Below are 20,622 nucleotides of genomic sequence, written 5' to 3' on the forward strand. Positions count from 1 at the left end.
GAATTTGTGGCAGCAAGAACAGCAGAAGGTGCCCTCCCCAGTGGACACTAGATAGAGCCAGTCTTTTAAGGGGGCTGTCAGATGGAAGCTGAGGAGCAGTTGGGCTACGTGAGTGTTCTTTTTCCAGAGAGAGGAAAGAGAGTGACAAGTATAGCATTTTTAATGAGATAACGACAATGTGTGATTTCCCAGGCCACTTTTAATTGGCAAATTAAAATAGAATGAGCTTCTCAGTGGGAGTGTGCTTAAGCTTCATCTGGGGAAACTGCCTTTTCCAGTCCTTGCCTATGATTAATTCTCTCTGGGGAAAAGAAATGTATCTCTTGAATACTGAGTGGAAGTTTTTATAAAATTACTTTGGCTGTGGTAAGATTCTGAAGCAAGAAAAAAAATATTTTGACAATCAACACTTACTTCTAGGATTCTTTAGTTACCTAAGATGAAAATTTTCATGTTTGTGAAAAAGAGGCTTAAAATCAGGGATCGGGGTTGGAGTTTGCAACAGTGACAGAATTATAGAATGTTTGAGCCACCAGAGATGTTTGAGATCACCCTGGCCCAAAGTTTTCATTTTGGGAAAAGAGAAGTGAAGTCTGGAAATCATGTGGCTGGCCTGGGGCAGAGGCACAACTGGGCTCATCAGCTTTGGAGATCACCCGTGGAGGGCTGGGAGCAGGGCGCTTTGGGAGATGGTTAGTTGCAGTCCATCGAAAGGTGCCATGATTGTTTCTTCTATTCATGTTCCATACAATTACTATTCAGGTTTTCCTTTTAATATAAACTTACTTACTTACTTATTTATTTTTAAGATTTTACTTATTTTTATTTGAGAGTGGGAGCAAGAGAGATAGCACACAGGGAGAGGGAGAATTAGACTCCTTGCTGAGCAGAGGATCATGAACTGAGCTGAAGGTAGACTCTTAACTGACTGAGCCACCCAGGTGCCCCACATACACTTATTTAAACAAAATTTAGCTTTTAATTCCAACAGTGCATTAGGTCTTAGAATAAATATAGTTGAGTGTTTAGGGGAAGGTACAATTATCTGAGGTGATAACATTTCATGCTTGAAAATTTCATGCTGTCATATCACCCCAAGTATTTGAATACTTTTTATGAATTTTCCAAGGTCTTCTTAAAAAGTTTTTTTTTTTTTTTAATTGTGGTTAAGGGGACCCTAGGATGTCTCAGGTGGTTAAGTGTCCGACTCTTGGTTTCAGCTCAGGTCATTATCTCAGGGTCATGAGATTGAGCCCCAGTAGGGCTCCATGCTCAACCTGGAGTCTGCTTGGGATTCTCTCCCTCTGCCCCTCTCCCTGTTCTGTATGTCAAGTAAAATAAATAAATAATATCTTGAAAAAATAAAAACAAATTGTGGTAAAGAATACATAATAGAAAATTACCACTTGGGTTTTAATCACACAATTCACTGCCAGGTGAATGCACAAAGCTCACTGTCAATTGAAAAGATGTCCTTATCTAGAAAATCTTCAAAATGAAGTGGGAATGGCTTTTTCTTTTTCCTTTTAGTAATATTTCTGGTTTAAGGTCACAAATTATGTAGTCTCTTGACACATACTTTAAGACTATTACTAATTTCTACCTTTCTTTGGGTCTGTTAATCAGAGATGCATACTGCATTTATCATTAATTTTTTAAAAATTTTATACATTCATTAGTATATTATCTTAAAAGGCAGACTTCAGGGAATGATTTCATCTTGTGTCTCAGAATGTACTTCTACATCTTGAATATAAAGACTTAATATACTCTTTTTTCCTCAATCTGGAAATAATGTTATGTTTATAATGACATTTCTTTTCATGCATTACCATCTAATTATAAAATGTTTTAAAGAAATTGCTATTATAGGGGTGCCTGGGTGGCTCAGTGGTTTAAAGCCTCTGCCTTCGGCTCAGGTCATGATCTCAGGGTCCTGGGATTGAGCCCTGCATCAGACTCTCTGCTTGGCAGGGAGCCTGCTTCCTCCTCTCTCTCTGCCTGCTTTTCTGCCTACTTGTGCTCTCTGTCTGGCAAATAAATAAATAAAATCTTAAAAAAAAAAAAGAAATTGCTATTATAAATTGTGTAAAAAATTCTCTAAAACCTAGTAATTGTGTATTTTCTAGTGGGCACAGGAGGATTACTTATTTTGAAACTTCTATAATAATCAATAGCATTTATTATATATTTCCTATGTACAGGTAAATAGTTCTAAATACTCACTTAACATAATACCACCTTTTGAAGCATGACCTAGTCTTATCCCCATGATACAGATTAGGCTACTCAAGGAAAAAGAGGTTAGGCAATGGGTTCTAATCTATATAGTTGATAAAGTATAGAGCCAGGATTCAAACCCAGCCAGTCTGCTCTTAACCACCGTATTATATTTATCTTCTTAGGAATATTGCTGAATCTCCTGAGTATTTGACCTGAGATAAATGCATTTCTTTTGGACAGTATGAAAATTGCTTCTGTCTCCTTTCTCTTGTACTCTGGCTGGAAACAACAGTCTGTTGAGAGGTGCATTTCTATTTGGTTATAATGTTCATCTGAAAATGCAGGAAGAGAAGGATGGGAATTGTATGGGAAAAAGAAACCAGTAATGTGCATTTCAAATATTTTGTTTCTTAGGAAACTTTCAAACAGAAAACCTTTAGGCTTGTAACATTTGCAAAGATTCCATAAGAGTCTAGATGGGGCCTGTCTATGTTTTTGAATTTATGAATGGTTTCTCTTATGAGCTACAGTCCTATTCTATTGGTCTAGTAGTTGGGTTTTCTTCATCAAAGCATTTGCAGAAAGGTGGTCAAAGAACAAAAGGAAAAAAATAGCCTGTGATAAATCAAGGAAAAATGTGATGCTGGCCCAGTTTCGCAAATCATTTCTGTCATTAATATTTTCCACATGTAAAATAGCGCCTATTTTGCCCTGAATGACCTTGTTGTCTTAGAAACAAAACATAGATGTTTCTCAGAATGATGCTGTGGCTCTCAGGCCACTTCAGCCTCCCCCATAAAAGAAGGTCATGCAGTGGCACTCACAAGAAGACCATCCCATCAGTCTCTAAAATCAATTAGCATAATAATCACACAAGGGCCTTATTCCTAGGACCAAAGGGAAAATGCGGTAACTCTGGAGAGAGCACAGTGCTTTTTCTGAGGAAAAAATGAGTACCTAAGAACTCTACCGCCAACTTCCAAGGCTATTGTGATGGTTCAGTTGCAATCCCATTTTGTCCTAGAATGGGCCCTCTCATAATGAGAAAAAATGGCTCAAGACTGGTAGGGCTTTCAAATCACAGAGAACAAATTACAAAATTAGTTTTGTACAACTAAACACAGTAGAATGCTGGGTGTGCCCAACCCACATTAGGTAATTTTTGCCATTTCTTGATGTCTTTCTGAGGTTATTTTGGAAGGGTATTTCCTTCTCAGATCTCATGCAGATTGGCTCTTTCCAAGACACTCTTTGTGCTCCTAGGAAGAGGGCCTGCTCACTGTAGCATGAGCAGAAAATAGCCTGTGATATGTTGGAGAATTCTAGTACTAGAGCTTTAGTGCTAGGGCCAAAGAGCGCTAGGAAATATCCCTGATAGGCTTTCCCAAGTCAAAGTACCACATGTTAATCCTCCAACAATTGGAAAGTCCATGATATTATATTCTGTATTAACTCATCTTAATGAATGAATTACCTTGCTTCTCATAACCTTTTACATTGTTTTACTCCAGGACATTTATATATTTCTTCAGGGCTTTTATCCCCTAAGATTTTTCTTCTTGTACTACAAGCAAGTGTGAGAAATTCAGAGTCCTTTTATGTATGAGACTTTGTCTTAACTCACTTTTACTTCTGAGGTGACAAAACAAACAAACAAACAAAAACAACAACCACAAAATGAACAAACAAAAAAACCAACAGAGTAGTAGCACCAGTCCTGTGCAGTTTAATAAATAGATATAATGAGGGTAAATAATCTCCAGTGAATCAAGCATTGATCCATCCATCCAAAATGAACAAAGGACCTCATATCCATGAATAAATGGGATCCACACTTCAAGAGGAGTGTGGGCACATCAGTTAGACCAATCCATGGCTCTGCACCACACCATGATTCTTGGACCCCTATTCCTCCTTCTCTAACTCTGCCAAGGTTTCACCTAATTTCTTGAGGTTTCCAAGTGCAGTATGTATTTTTCTTGCAGCTAGTATTCTTCTGAAGAAGTTTAATAAATAAACTTGAAAAAGAGGTCAATTTTAAAAAGAGGGCTGGAAAAAAAAAATAAAAAGAGGGCTGGTTGTCAACCTTTATAATAGCTACTGGGAGAGCCCATGCACATATTTTTGGTAGCTGGTAGTTTCCTGTTAGTTTCTATGCATTATTCCTTTAAACACTGCTAGCCTTCTTTCAGATATGAACCATTGACAGGAGAATTGGACAAATACGTGCAGGTCCTTCACTGCTTAAAAACAAAATCCAAGGCAGAAGATCCAGTGACAATGTGGGTCAGGAGCACCACTGTCACATCTGAGAGAAAAAATTATTATATGCAACAAAGAAATATTTGCTGAATGAATGAGTGAATGAGTATTTAAATGGAATGAGTTGTCAACACCTACTGTAGAGAAGTCAAACAGGCAAAAACCTGAAAGAGTCATTTAGTTTGTCATCTTTGAAATTATTAGAAATCTTTAAGGAAGTGTTTTGGATAAGAGAGCTTGGGGAGGTGACAGGAGAAGGACACAATAGCTAGGAATTCTGACCATTTTCCCAAGATATTGGGATAATAAAGGGAAAGAGAAAAGTGTTGACATAACCCATTAAAATCTTCTTGCATTCAATAACCGAATGTTTTCTTATACTTCCATTTTTAAAAAAAGGTTTTATTTATTTATTTGAGTTAGAGACAGAGACAAAGAGAGCCCAAGAAGGTAGAGGGGCAGGCAGAGGGAAAAACAGACTCCTCACTGAGGAGGGAGCCCAGCACAGGGCTCAATCCCAGGACCCTGAGATCATGACCCGAGGCGAAGGCAGCTACTTCACCAACTGAGCCACCCAGGCGCCCCTATACTTCCACTTTTTTTAAAGAGAGGCAAGAAGACTTGGGACTTATTATTTATTTATTTATTTATTTTTACAGTTTCAAATATAGAAGTTAAACTCTCATGTTTTCTATAACATCACTATTTTTGCTGGAACAGAATTACCATTAATGAAGATTTAGTAGTTTTAAAAATACATTCTTGTTTTGTTCATTATTTAAATACTTGATTCGACTCAACATTAGTTTTGCAACTTTAGAAGGTCAACTCACTAAATGTACCCAATATTTCAGTTATGGTTTGGAAATAGTTCAACACTACAGATATGAACAACTATGAAGAATTTTAAACTTCCTCCTCAAGCAAACAGGCTGTGTGGTTTTAGTTCAGCTCTCACACAATTCAGAAATCTAACAATCTCCTGACATCATGATGTTGCTTTCAACCAGTAAAAAAAAAAAATCATGATTTTAAATAGGATATAATTCCTTTTAACTTGATGGGACGCAAACCAAGTGAAACATACATAGGAATCAACAATTCCTAGTATAGAGAATTAATCAAGGAGAAAAACTTTAAAGTTATGGATCTCTTCACAGAATGACTATTTTTTTGCTTCACTAAAGCATTTTAAGTCCGAGTACTTGAACGTGTCAGTTTTTCCAATTGTCTCAAACCAATGATGGGCCTTCTGGTTCCCTGGGAAGCTAACAACTTTGAACAAGGTTGTGACTGCTCAGTATTGATGCCCTTGTAAAGGGAAGAGTCCCTTTACAATTTTAATTATACATATCTGTTGAATGAAGATTGGAGCCAAGCTGCCAAACTATGTGAATGTTTTCTCTTCGGAGATGTCAAAGTTTAAATGCTATTTCTGTCCTGGGCCTAATTAAAGGGAAAAAAATCATTAGTAATACAGCAATTGTTGTTGTGGAAAGGGCTTTGACCTACATGCACATCTGCCCACCAGGACTCTAAATGAGCTTATTAACTCATTTGACATGAGAAAACTGATAGTGACAACTTGAACTGGCTGCCAGAACATGTGGGATGTCAGCCAATGGCTTCAAGGCAGATGATTTTCATTCCCAAATCTCTGATGCATATGGTTCTCAGCAGGAGTGGTACACTGCTGTGTGTGTGCGTGTGCACATGCGTGCATACATGCATGTGCGCAGAGACTGCCAAAGTAAAAACTCTGATGGATCAAGAAGCCCCAAATGCTGCTAACGTAAAGGTGCTGAGTCTAACCCAATGCCCAGTCAAGCTGGGCACTAACATGGAACTGAATCAGTTACTGCAGGGTCTTCAGAGGGATGTCAGAATTAAAAAAAAAAAAAATCACATGAATGTCCCCAATTCAAGTAAATTGCAAAAGCATCGCAATAAGGAATATTAAGTTTATTCCAAGGGTAAGGCTTTTTTATTGCGATAAAAGTCCAAGGAGTGTCCACCCAAGCTGAGATTCTTAAAAACTCTCCTGATGGGCTGCTAAGCAGTCCTTCCTTTTAGGGACAATGACACACAATTCCTTAGATTTTATTATATATGAAGTATGACTTTCCTAATAGGTTGACCATATGAATATCATTTTTATGGTTGATCATGGTTGAATACTATCAACTTCATGTGGTTTAATCTAATAGCAATCAAGAAAATGATTTGAGTTATTAAAATCTGGTATAATACTACAATTTTCATTACAATTTCACTTAGTTCCAGCTAAGACTGTATCTTGGCCATCCTCAAATCATTCCGAACCTATCCTTCAAATCTTATTTTAAGCAGCATGCTCATCCACTGTTTTCCTCCATTTGGAAAGTATGAGAATATTTGTCACAAGACTTAAAATATTAAAGTTGGTGCTACACTTATTTGGGAAGGAATAAAAAAAGAAGTTCCTAAAGTGTCTTTCTAATGTTAAGACCCCAAAGTGTGATTACATTGTTCATAATTGTATTATTCAAGAAGAGGTAAATTCTGTCCTCAAAAAATTCAGAGTCTTGGACAACCATTCATTACTTGTTATCGTAGGGCAAGGAAAGATGTTGACTTTGGTTAGAGCTGATGCCCGGAATAAGCCATGCTGTGTTCTCCTAGCTGACTTCCCATACAGTGTAACCTTAAGAATTTTTATTCCTTCAGTTGAAAAGAAAATATTTAATTTTATTTGGGTAAGTTTGTAGGAGACACTGTGTGTAATAGGTACTTGATATCACTATGTAATTTATATATAGCTACTTTTGGTTGAAAACCAAACTAAATCAAAGGGAACTCCAAAGGAGCATCTCCAGGTTCCCAACACCCTCAGCTGAGAACTGTTTTGTTTCCAGTTTCCTCCAGCAGCTAGCATGGTACCAGCTCCCAAGCTGCTGCTCAGTATGTGTTTGCTGCCTGAATGGTGGAGGGAATGTTATCAATTAGCTAAGTATTGACAGTGCAAAACTAAGCAAAGTCACAGGACATCCTCCCAACAATCTAGGGGAAGTTGTAATTATAATGAATACTTAGAAAAAGAGGAAAATGGTGCTATCAATACCTCTAGGATAGGAATTTCACCTGATTGGAGAGGCCCTCTCTGAAGCTGTGCTGCTTAAAATAAGATTTTAAGGATGAGTAAGGGTTGACCAGGAAAAAAGGAAGGTAAGAACACCTCCATATAGATAGAATAGCATGTGCTATGACCATATGGCAGAAGGGAGCCTAGCAAGTACAAGGAACTGAACAAAGGTTAATGCTGCTACGGTGGTGAGTGAAGAAGCAACTAGTTACAGAAGGGACTGGAAAGCCCATGGGACCACACCATGCAGGGGCTCACAAGTTGTAAAGAGCTCCGTCTTTCCCCCAGGAGCAAAGGGAAGGTCCTTGAATGGTTTCACTTGGATTAAAGATAAAACTAAAATTAAGGGTTGCCTGATTGGCTCAGTCATTTAAGCGTCTGTCTTTGGCTCAGGTATGACCTCAGGGTCCTGGGATTGAGCCCTGCATCAGGAATAAAAAAAAGAAGTTACTAAAGTGTCTTTCTAATGTTAAGACCCCAAAGTGTGATTACATTGTTTATAATTGTATTATTCAAGAAGAGGTAAATTCTGTCCCTGCTCAGCAGCAGAGGCTGCTTCTCTCTCTCCCCACTGCTCAGGCTCTCTCTCTCTGGCTCTCTCTCTCTCTCTGTCATATAAATAAATAAAATATTTGTAACAAATTAAAAAAAACTTAAATTAAAAGATTGCATTGGCAGCAATGGGAGGAATAAATTAAAGCGTGCTATGATGGATGTGTGTAGCGTACTAAAGACTTTGCTGTAGTCTGAACAAGAGGTGGTCTTACTTTGAGATCTTACTTACTTACTCTTTAGTCTTAAAGAGGCATGTTAGAGGACTAAAGAGGTAGATGGATTTGAGAGAGATTTAGAAGACATATGGAAAAGCGGTGGCGATGCATTACACATGGTGGGTAAGGGAGTGAGAGGTGTCAAGAATGATTCCTTCTGGCTTGACTCAGAAGGGATTGTGCTCTTCACTGAGACAGAATGCTGGAAGGTGATCAGGTCTGTGAGGGGAAAAGGAGGAGTTTGTCTTTGGAGATGATGAGTTCCTTTTGAAATTCTCTTTCCTGACTTCTATCACACTATTTTTGGAGTTCCCATTTCTTTTTCTCAGCCACTCTCTTCCTCAACTCCCCACAGGACATTTTTGTGGTCTTCCACTCCCACCCCACTTAATTGTTGGTACTCTCCATGGTTCTGACCTGAGCCTCTGGCCTCCTCAAACACTATTTAATACAGTAGCCACATGTGGTTACTGAGTCCTTGAAGTGTGGCTGGTCTAAATGGAAATGTGCTATAATTGTTAAATACACAAAGGATTTCAAAGACACGTGTTAAATGATAAATAAAATCACTAATAAGATTTTTATATTGATTATATGCTTAAATGATAATATTTTGGATATATTGAGTTAAATAAAATGTTATTACTTCCTTAATGTGGATAGAAAATTTAAAATTACATATGTGGCTCACTGTACATTTCTAGTGGACAGTGCTACTCTAGACAGTGACCCTATTGTTGCCTTATTTTTGTCCATTTGAGCCCACAGAGCTGCTTATTGTCCCCAGAACTTTTCATATCATTTTATGCCTCATACTCTTTCATTTTCCTGAACTTCTGTTCCTCTTCTTTTCTATCAGATTAGATATGATTCCTACTTTTTTTTGTTCAGAGCAAATATCTCCTCTGCTATACGAAATTTTTCAGTTCCTTAAGGTAGAATTAAACATTTGTGCCTCATAGTCTTACATTCTCCCTTAATATCTTTATCATAGCTAATTCACATGCTCATATTTACTTCTATATTGATTTGTCTTTCCAGCCAGATTGTAAATGTCTACAAAGTGCAGGTGTAATCTTATTTATGCCAATAATTATGTAACTGGGTACTCAGTACCAGGGTGGTGCTCAATGAAAGTCTGGTGAATAACAATTGAATCTATACATATTAAACAGCTATCATGTGATTAGTTATGACTTAGATGTTTTATAGACAATATCTCACATCCTCTCAGCAGCCCTGCAAGGTAGATATAATTATCCTCATTTTGCATATGGGGGTCTTGCAGAACTCAAACTGTTAGTAAATTATAGAGCCAGGATTCAACTAGATTGAATGGGAAAAAAGCCATTTTCCCCCCCTGTGATTCCATGCATGGTGAAAAATGGATTAAAAAGTGATGGTTAATATCCCACACCATAAAATAAGGAATTAAACCCATTTCCTAAGATTATTAGAAGATTGAGTGACATAATATACACAAAGTGTCAGGGCAGTGCTTGGAAATATTAGGTTTTATTAAACATTGGCTTCCTTCAATGTTAAGGCCCATAGCACAAACATCCTTAATTTCTGAGGAAATGGTGGTTTTCCTAACCTCCTCAATATCCCTACCTATGCTAACACTCATATAGAGGTCATGAGAAACAAACCCCCTCCAGGGCTATCCACTTTAACTCAGTCCTCTTTGGATATGCTTCTGATGGTTAAAGAAAGTGAAGTAGAGAAATAACAAGTAACACTGGGGCCATTCAACCTCTCTCTGTGTGTTTGTACTTACTGGTGAAGGTTGGGGTATGAATAATGGGCAATGTGGCCTTGGTGAACGTCTAGAAAATCATTGTGAGTAGAGTGTGATTCTTCTCTTCCTGTTCTGTCTTACCAAGTGATGGTATGTTACAAGCAGGACCACTTCCTTTATCACCTGGGGAATCTTTGTAGGAAAGGGAAGGGAGAAGTCTGAAAGGGATAAAGATTAATTGTAGGCCAATGCTGGTCTGTAGGCCTTATATTGAGATGCTAAGCTCCTGAGAAAGAAATTTAAACAACTGAAAGGTGAAGATATATTGCTACTGAGCTGTGCTAAGGTGGGGAAAGTGATCCCTTTATAACCCTTAGATCCCTATACCTTCTCTAAAAAAGCAGTATTGAAAAATCGCTCCATGGCTATTGGTGCTTGACCAAAGGTAAAGGAAGCTCATGGGCTTAAGAGCAAGACAGTTGCTTCTCCTACTGATTTTGCTGATTAACATATTTCAAGTTAACAAAAGAACCAGTTCCTTGTCCATATTTAGAGGAAAACTTATCACCAATCTGTGTTCTTGTTTGTTTTAGATCAAGCATACAGAAAAGTACTAAGTAGGGCAGAGCTTCCACTACTTAAAAAACTCAAACTCTCCTCCAAATATATACTATGTATATATAATATAATATAATATAATATAATATAATATAATATAATATTACTTAAAAGCCTCTGATCCATTACAGAACTAAACTAATATAAAAGGGACAGGGAATGAATACAATAAGGAACTTAAGGCCTTGTGTTATTATTATTTTAATGGTGTGTTTTATCTCTTAAACCGGTCCTTTGAGGTTAGGGGTGATGTCGTGAACTTCTCTGTATTTATTTCATTACTGGTCACAGAGTAGTGCTTGGTGTTCCTTGAGCGATGGAAACAGTCACCCACACACAATATAACTGACAAGACTGTGGCACAGGACATTATAAGGAAAAGTTTCTTTGAAGTGAAAATTTGGAATCTGAATTAGGAAACTAAATATTCTCTAGCACTTAAACTTTGAGATCAAGAAAACAGCTTCACATTTGGGAGAATCTTTATGTCTGATATTATTTGTGGAGAAAGTCCATGGCCAAGAACATGTGAAAAAGAAGAAGGGCAACTATCTGGCTGCTCCAGAAAATTTAACATACGTAGAAAAATAAGTACAACTTTGAATTTTATTTTTTTTTAATTTTTATTTATTTTTTTTAAAGATTTTATTTATTTATTTGACAGAGAGAGATTTCATGTAGGCAGAGAGGCAGGCAGAGAGAAAGAGGAGGAAGCAGGCTCCCTGCTGAGCAGAGAGCCCGATGTGGGACTCGATCCCAGGACCCTGGGATCATGACCTGAGCTGAAGGCAGTGGCTTAACCCACTGAGCCACCCAGGCGCCCCACAACTTTGAATTTTAAAAAGAAAATTCAAGTTGATTTATCTACCAGATTGACTTACACTTAAAAGAATGAACTGAAGGTAACTTTAGATCCAATTCACCCAAATGCCAAGGTGTCCTAAACTCATAATCAAGTGATTTTGAGACAGGTTTTCTTTGTTATAATTTTGAGCCTGGGCATATCTTTTGGGGAGCTGATTTGACTCTGACCCTTCTCTTTCCCCTCTGTAACTGAATAAAGTCCACAGACTTCCTTAAAGTAATGCCCTTACCATATCAATAGGACATTACTAAGAGTCCTCTTCAAAATCACAAGCCTCCAGGGAAAACTGAGGCTTTACCATTGGTGAAAATCCTTTTGTTTCCCTCAGTCTGGAGAAGGTTTGTCTCAACTTATCTCATTTTACTGTTAATTAATATAAGGATGAAGAGAAATCTCTAAGTTGGATGAAAGTTTAAATACCAAGGATTCATTGACTCAAATAAGAGAGTATTCAGAAATCTTCCTTCACATAAATTAGAGGTATGTGTGTACATAAAGAACTAGAAGGAAATGCACCAGAAATTAGTAGTAGTTATAGATAGATCATTTAAAATTTTCTCTGTGTGCATGTTTTTCAATATATGGCAAATTTTCTGTAATGAAGGTATATTATTTTGGTAAACAGAAAAAATTAAAAAAAAAAAGAAACTGTAATCAATAATCACTCTCGTTTCTCCTATCAACATGCCACATGACTGGAAATTTGAGAAACCTGCCATGTACCTGTGGGTGATATTGAGGTGTGAGTTTGGGCAGGCCACATACCCTCTCTGGGACTCAGGTTCCTCACCTATGAAATGTAGAAGTTTGAGTGCTTCCGTCTCATTTATTTCTGTGATGCTTGAATTCTAGGATGGGCCTGCCACGTAGCAGACTATTAATTGAAAATACTTCTGGATTCTTGTAACTGATATCTTCATTAATTGTGGCTTATGCCATAAGAGTTCTTGTTGTTTAGTAAACAGAAGACTTGAAGGTAGGTAGCTCGATGAGGTTTTGTTTGATTAAGTTCAGTGAGGTATCCCGGAGCTAGGACATTTCAGAATCTTTTTCTGCATAGTCCTCTTCAATGGTTGGCAGTCATCTGAGAGACTGTTATCTCGTGGTTGCAAGATAGCTATCATATCTCCAACTAACAAAGAAGAGACAGAGGTAAAACTTTCTCTTTGCACGGAATAACGTCCCCGTATCTCATTTGTTGGAACTGAGCCACAAGGCCAACCTGTGGCAAAGGAAAGGAGATTCTAGACTTGCATGGAACCAATTATCATTCATCCTACAGCCCTGAGTGTAAAGACTACCTTTCTATTGATGTGAACAGCTCAGGTTTCTAATAGCAGGAAAAGAAAGAGGAGAGGGGATGGTCATTGGGTAGGTAACAAAGGTGTCTGTCAGAAGCACATAATAAAGACTTGTTGAGCAAACAAGTGAGGGCAGGATCCTAAAACTTTTGTTTTTGTGGGCTTCTTTCTCCATAAAACAATGTTTAAAATTATGTATTACTACTGAGTTGGCAGAAAGACAAATTTGATCCAGACTGGATTCATTGTTATATATATTTTTTAAAAATTTTTATTCTGATTTTAAACATTAATATGGAAACATTTTCATGGACCCTAGATATTGTGCCCACTGTGTGCAGTGGTTAATTCAATCCTGGGTCTATATTGTCCTCCCAGCTGGATTGTAAGCAATTTGAGGGCCATGACTATGTCCTAGATTTCACTGTTGCCCTCAAAGCTCCTACAGCATCACTATACCTCTAAGAGCTGTTGAACAAATACTGTTGAGTTGACCTAATGCATAGCTGTTTCTTCCTCCAGGGTGAACCAGGTCCTCCTGGTCCTTATGGTCCTCCAGGAGCCCCTGGTGTTGGACAGCAAGGAATTAAGGTAACAATTCTTGTCTTTTCCCCCATTGATGAGTACTGAATTTATTGCGGGGACTGGGGAAGCTGTGATGCGAACTCTGCTCAGCTTTGCCCTCTAGAGGCAAGGAGGCTGCCTGTAGAAGGTATTTACAGTCTGGGGTGGTTGGCTTGGACACTGGGGCAGTTACCACAAGAATAATCAATGTATTTTTTTTTATTTGATGAAAATGAAAAATTTGTCTTGCCTCCAAATGCCCACCCTCTCGCCAACATACATCTAGTTCTGTTGAGTTTTCATGGAATTTAAATGTTAAATTTAAATGCAAAATGCAAATGCAAAAGTGATATTGGGATGTGAAATATCTTAACATATGAACTATCACCTGTTCATGTTAAAGAAGCAGAGAGGGCGCAGAAACCAGAAAGACATAACACTGAATAGGTAGGTGTTGATAGAAAGGTTTGTAGGGAACTAGAAAGTGCAACGACACCCAACACCCCGGAGTGCTCTGGGAGTATCATGCAGGATGTCACAGAGTGTAAGTGCTTACTTTTAATGGCTTTTCTACGTCATTGGGACAGTAAGACTTTGGTGCAGGACTAAGACAGAGAGCAGTCAAAAAAAAGGCTTTTCTGGTATCATCAAGTATCACTCATGGATAGAGTTGAAACAATAAGCACGATGAGACTCCAGGGAAGGTGGAGTCGTATTGGCAGAGCAATTGGACAAAGATTCTGAAGGAGACGAAGGGTGAAACGGAACTGAAAAGAGGGGTAAAATGGAACAGGAGAGGTGGCAATCCAGGATGGTAGTGAGAGGAGCAGGGAGCAGCACAAGCTTGGTTAGCGTGGTCCTCTCAGTGAACTCAAAGGAATCCAATGCAGTCCAGCCTGCCAATCGCTACACACACAATAGTTTCTGAAAGCTAAAATTGGTGTATTGCCCTTACACAAGAAGGGATGATGAGCATTTTAGAGTAATTTGTTCACTTAAATTCGAGCTATTTCTCCTCTTCCAGAATGTTTTTTTTTATCTTTATGAATGTGAAAAGCTTGAGTATTTTAGAATATATCTTTGTTGAAATCTCCAGAGTATCTTGTGCTATGTATATACTTAATCTAAAAACTCAAACTTTCATTTGATTATTTCTTTCTCTTAGGGGGAAAGAGGTCAGGAAGGAAGAACAGGGGCTCCAGGACCGATTGGCATTGGGGAGCCAGGCCAGCCAGTAAGTAGCAAGAAACTCTAGATGGAATAAAAAGGACAAATATAGTTCTTATGTGCCCTTTGTGCTTAGACTAAATGGTTAAATTAAGCCCATGTTGCATCTTTTGGGATAACAAAAGACAATAATTATGCAAGGACCAGATCCAAGTGTTATTTTTCATAACACTTGAAATAGAAACCGCCCCCCCCACACACGATATGTACAACTGGCTGTCTCTTACTGAAATCTCCTACAAGATTAATCAGCTTGTCCAAGAAGAAAAGAGATCTCATGTGTCAAAATCTCCTGGGTGGGTAGGAGAAATGGATTTAGGTCTAAGGTCTATACTTTGTACCGACTTTCCTGGAGCCATGAGAAAATCATCGAGAATAAGGACGTTGCTCATTACCTAGCTTATGAGTATACTCTCAAACTAGGACTGATGAAGGTAGACAGGTAATACCTGTGTTATTTGCAGCTTCTAGCCTATGTAGCTGTGAAGTTCACTATTTTTGCAGAAGAGAATGAAAGTGTTTCTGTCAAAAGAGATCTGGAGAAGAAATGAATAAAACATGACTATCCTAGTATAGAAATGCTCTTAACTTTTCAAGTAATCATTACTCTCCCAGAAAAGAACAGTAAGTTACTCACGGAGATACATAAAAACAACTGGATTGGATCAGAAGAATTAATATTGTTAAAATGTCCATACTACCTGAAACAATCTACAGATTCTATGGAATTCCTATCAAAATTCCAATGGCATTTTTCATGGGAACAGAATAAACAACCTTAAAATTTGTGTAGAGCCACAAAAAACATGAATACCCAAAGCAACCTTGAGAAAGAGGAACAAAAGTGGAGGCGTCATACTTCCTGATTTCTAAATATACTACAAAGCTATAGCAATCAAAAGAGTATTGTATTGGCACAAAAACAGACACAGACCAGTGGAACAGAGAGCCCAGAAGTAAACTCATACATGTATTGTCAATTAATTTACAACAAAGAAGCCAAGAATATACAATGGGGAAAGGAGAGTCTTACTTTAATAAATGGTGTTGGGTAAACTGGACCACTATCTTATGCTATATACAAAAATTAACTCAAAATAGATTTGAATCTTGAATGTAAGACCTGAAACAATTCTTTCTTAAAAGAAAACTTAAGCAGTAAGCTCCTTGATATAGGTCTTAGCAATGATGTCTTAAATACCCAAAGTAAAAGGAATAAAATAAAAAATAAACAAGTTGGGACTACATCAAACTAAAAAGCTTCTGCACATCAAAGAAAACCCTCAATAAAATAGAAAAGCAATCTACTGAATGGTAGAAAATATTTTCAAATCATATATATGATAATATCCAAAATATATAAAGAACTCAAAAAACTCAATAATAACAACAAAATTCAATAATTAAAAATCAGGCAGAAGACTCAAATAGATATTTGCAAAGGTGTACAGATGACCAACAGGTACATGAAAAGATGCTCAATATCATTAGTTACCAGGAAAATGCAAACCAAAATCAAAATGAGATATCACTTCATACCTGTTAGAATGGCTATTATCAAAAATACAAGAATAACAAGTGTTGCTGAGGATGTGAAGAAGAGGAACTCCTCATGATTGTTGGTGGAAATGTAATTTGTATAGCTACTGTGGAAAACAATATGGAGGTTCTTCAAAAATTAAAAATAGAATTACTATATGATCCAGCCATTACACTTTTGGGTATTTATTCAAGGAAAATAAAAGCACTAACTTGAAAACATTTATGCACTCCCATGTTCATTGCTATTCATAATAGCCAATATAGGGAATCAGACTATATGTTCATTGATGGATAAGTGGATAAAGAAATTGAGATATCTATCTATCTATCTATCTATCTATCTATCTATCTATCTATATAGATATTTGAGATATATATATAATATATACATAATTGAATACTATTGGATATAGATATCATTTTATATATGTATATATATAAAAATATATAATGGTTTACTATTTAGTCATAAAAAAGTATGCAGTCTTGCCATTTGCAACAACATGATGGACTCTGAAGACATTATACTAACTGAAAGAAGTCAGAGAAAAGCAAATACTATTTGCTCTCTCTTACATGTGGAGCCTGAAAAACAAAAAAGCCAAACCAACTCCATAGATACAAAAAACAAAGAAAATCAATTTTATTTCTATACTCTAGTAACAGACACTTAGAAATAAACATTTTAAATGTAATAGTATTTATAGTCATTAAGAAATAGAAATACTTGGGTGAAAATCTAATAAAACATGTGTAGGACTTGTATCCTAAAAACTACAAAGCACTAATGTACGATATAAAGGAATATTTAATAAATTGAGAGACACACCATGTTCATGGGTTGAATATGTGATATAAAGCTGTCAACCTCCTTAAATTGATATAAGGTTTAATGTAAGTCTTTTAAATGTTCTAATAAAATTTTGTATAGATACAGAAAAGGTTATTTTAAGATTTATATGGAAAGTCAAAGGAATTAGAATAGTTAAAAACATTTTGCAAAAAGAATAAATTTGAGGAAAGTATTTTATTCACATCACTGTAGTAATCAAGATTGTGCAGTTCTGGTAGATCATAGAAATATGATCAGTGGGATAGAATAGAGAATCCAGATACAGACCACACACTGATTTTTTGATAAAGGTGCAAAAATAATTCGATAGAGAAAGGATAACTTTTTCAGCAAATAGTGCTGGATCGATTGGATATCCATACACCAAGAAAATGAACCTCAATTTAAGTAAGTTTCACACACATTTTATAAAAAATTAACTCAAAATGGCTCACAAACTTAAATGTGAAATGTAAAACTATGAAACTTTTGAAAAAAACATAAAAGAAAATCTTTGGGACCTGCAGCTTAGTGGATTTCTTGGACATATTATGAAAAACATGATCCAAAAAAGAAAAAAGTTGATTAGTTGGACTCCCGAAAATGAGAAATGTTTGTTCTATGACTCTGTTAAAAGGTTGAAAAGACAAGCTACTGACCAGGAAAAAGTATTTGCAAACCACATATCTGATGAAGGATTTATATTGAGATGGTATAAATTGCTCTCAAAAGTCAGTATTTTAAAAATCTGATTAGAAAGCACATATGTATTATACATATGTGTGTATTTTTATATACACATGTATATATACATATATCAACATGTATGTATATACAGTTATTGAGTTATTGAACTTTTTAAAAAAAGATATTATTTATTTGAGAGAGAGAGAGCATGTGTGCACAAGGTGTGAGAGAGGCAGAGGGACAAGCAGACTCCCTGCTGAGCACTGAGCCCACTGGGGGGCCAATGCAGCCCATGTGGGGCTTGATATGGTCCATGTGGGACTGGATTCCAGGATCCTGAGATCATGACCTGAGCTGACGTCAGATGCTTAACCAACAAAGCCACCCAGGTTATTGAACTTTTAACATATGTCTTCTTAGCTAACAAGCTTAAGATATCATCTGTATTGGCACCTAATCCTAAGAATAATGCACTGACCGAAGACTTTTTTAGAGAGAGAGAGAGAGACAGAGCTCCAGCATGCGCACAGGGGTAGTGTGGTACAGAGGGAGAGAGAGAATCTTAAGTAGGCTCTATGCCCAACACAGAACCTAGGTTTATGAGCTTGATCTCAGCTTTAAATCTCTCCTTACTTTCCATGGAGTGAGCCAAAATTCTTGTTCCTCTTATATTTTTCTCAATGTATTTCTGCCACACAACCACACTCTTCCACCCAGGGCAGCCCCAAGCATCAGCTTATATGAGTATCACCCCTTAGTGGTGCCTTTATTTATTTATTTATTTATTTATTTATTTATTTATTTATTTATTTATTTATTTTTGGGCTTCCAGTATGCTTTTAAAATTCGTGTTAAAGAAAAATTTGTATTGCTCTCCTTTTTGTTTGTAGCTAGAGAGTTTTCTCAATACTGCCAGAACATGGAGTTCTTGTTTGTTTATTCTCCAAGCTACAATTATACAACTCAGAGTGACACTGTGATGCCTGTGGTTTAATTGGGAACTGAAATCATAACAAAGGTGGGGCAGATCACAAGTAATTATGAAAATGTTTTGCACCAAACTGTCATAATAAAAACCTGACATTGCAAGTTTTTAATTACTTAGAAGTAACATAAAGAGGGGTGCCTGGGTGGCTCAGTGGGTTAAGCCTCTGCCTTCGGCTCAGGTCCTGATCCCAGGGTCCTGGGATCGAGACCCACATCAGGCTCTCTGATCAGCAGGGAGCCTGCTTCCCCCACCCCCTCTGCCTGCCTCTCTGCCTATTTGTGGTCTCTCTGTGTCCAATAAATAAATAAAATATTTTTTAAAAAAGTAACATGAAGACTTACTTTGGGACTAAAAAAGGTTGTGCTGAAAGTTATTTTTGTTTGTTTGAATGATTTCAAGTGGTTTCCAGGTTTGTTTGTTTTTTTTTATTAGAAGCATTCGTGAGTAGTCAGATTAAGTCTGCCATAATTATGATTGCTTCTCACGACTTTTGAAAAGGACACCGTGCATTTTTTATGGAAGCATTTCTGTCTTTTAAAAAGAATCCCTCAGTATCCACCCCAAGTACCTGCCCTTTCTCATCTTCCCTTCTGTTCAGCTGGAAAAGATGAGAATGTACTAATGATGTGGGACATTACTCCCACAGTTCATAGTAATTAAACTTTGATTCACTGCTCTTTTTTAATGCCTTTAAGTGATTGCTCTTGAGCATTAGTTCTCTGTTCTCAACAGTGTGAAACACACAGCTCCTCAGAGCCACCATTGTCTTCTCTCTCACCTTGGCTGGTCGACTCTACAAATGCAGGGACGGAGGGAGAGTTTGGTGTTGATGCTGTGCTGCGGCCCATTCTCCATGTTGCCGTACTGCCTCCCGTAAACCATTCACTCTGCGGCTACCCTATTCATAAACATGCCCTGAAAGGACATTCTTGGCAATCACAAGATTCAAATAAAATAATTTTGACAGGGATAGCCGATATTTATTGAGTGCTCAGTAAGAGCTTTAAGTCTCTCTGATCTACCCCTCGTATTAACACCTGTGCTTGAGGTAGGTGCTATTGTTTCACCATTATCACGAGGATGCTGAACTTTAGAGAGATTTAATTCTTTGTTGGAGATCACGCTGCTAACACACGACAGAGCTGGGACTTGAACCCCGGTCCATATGACACCACAGTAATATGCTTTCAATTACCATGAAAGACTGTAAGCTCTGTGAGACAAAGGAGCAGGTCTACCTGCCGTTCCTAGAACTTAGCACAGTGCCTTGCACCCACTAGGCATTTGCTGAATGAATGGGAAAAAAATTGAGTGAACTGGGAAAAGACTTCTTTGCATTTAATGTAAATTGTGTTATTTTCATTCGTTTTATCATTGGGAAAGAGGAATAATTTGTCAATTTTTTTTGTTGTTGTTAAATTACATGGTGTTAACTAGGCACTTGCCTTTTTAGTTTGCAATCTAGTTTTCCTGCTTATATTTATTTTTCCACTAGTTAATCGCTCTAACATTAGAGCAAGCTGTCATGGATATTAGTGCTTTGATGAAGGTCTTGAGTTGTTAAAAGCTACGTTTCCCATCAGCATAGCAATTTAAATGGAATTAAATGTCAGCTTTTTCCTTTAATTAAAGTTTTTATGAAATGGGTAATGTATAAATACTGAAGAAGACTGTCTTTAAAATATATAATATTTAGGGAAAGGAAAAAAAATTAACATGGCATACAATTAGCTTTCTTGTTTACAGATCTAAAACTATGATCGGTCACTGATTAACAAATGTTGCAGCCTACGTCTGCTACAAGGCTTCCTGAGAAATCACCTCTCAAATTACCCTGGATTATTGCATATTGAGCCCCAGATCATTTAGAGTGTCTGCAGT

The 20,622-nt window shown here is 37.1% G+C and overlaps 1 protein-coding gene across 1 annotated transcript in view; it reads left to right on the forward strand.

The window, feature by feature from the left end:
- The window catches only part of COL28A1 (collagen type XXVIII alpha 1 chain), a 158,323-nt gene that overhangs the window by 31,450 nt on the left and 106,251 nt on the right, over positions 1–20,622 (forward strand). Inside the window, exons 12-13 of the mRNA XM_032305402.1 lie at positions 13,424–13,492; positions 14,631–14,699. Of these exons, the coding sequence (XP_032161293.1) occupies positions 13,424–13,492; positions 14,631–14,699 (138 nt within the window). The remainder of the gene's footprint in view (positions 1–13,423; positions 13,493–14,630; positions 14,700–20,622) is intronic.

The sequence above is a fragment of the Mustela erminea genome, chromosome 11 (assembly GCF_009829155.1).
Source record: "Mustela erminea isolate mMusErm1 chromosome 11, mMusErm1.Pri, whole genome shotgun sequence".
Lineage (NCBI taxonomy): Eukaryota > Metazoa > Chordata > Mammalia > Carnivora > Mustelidae > Mustela > Mustela erminea.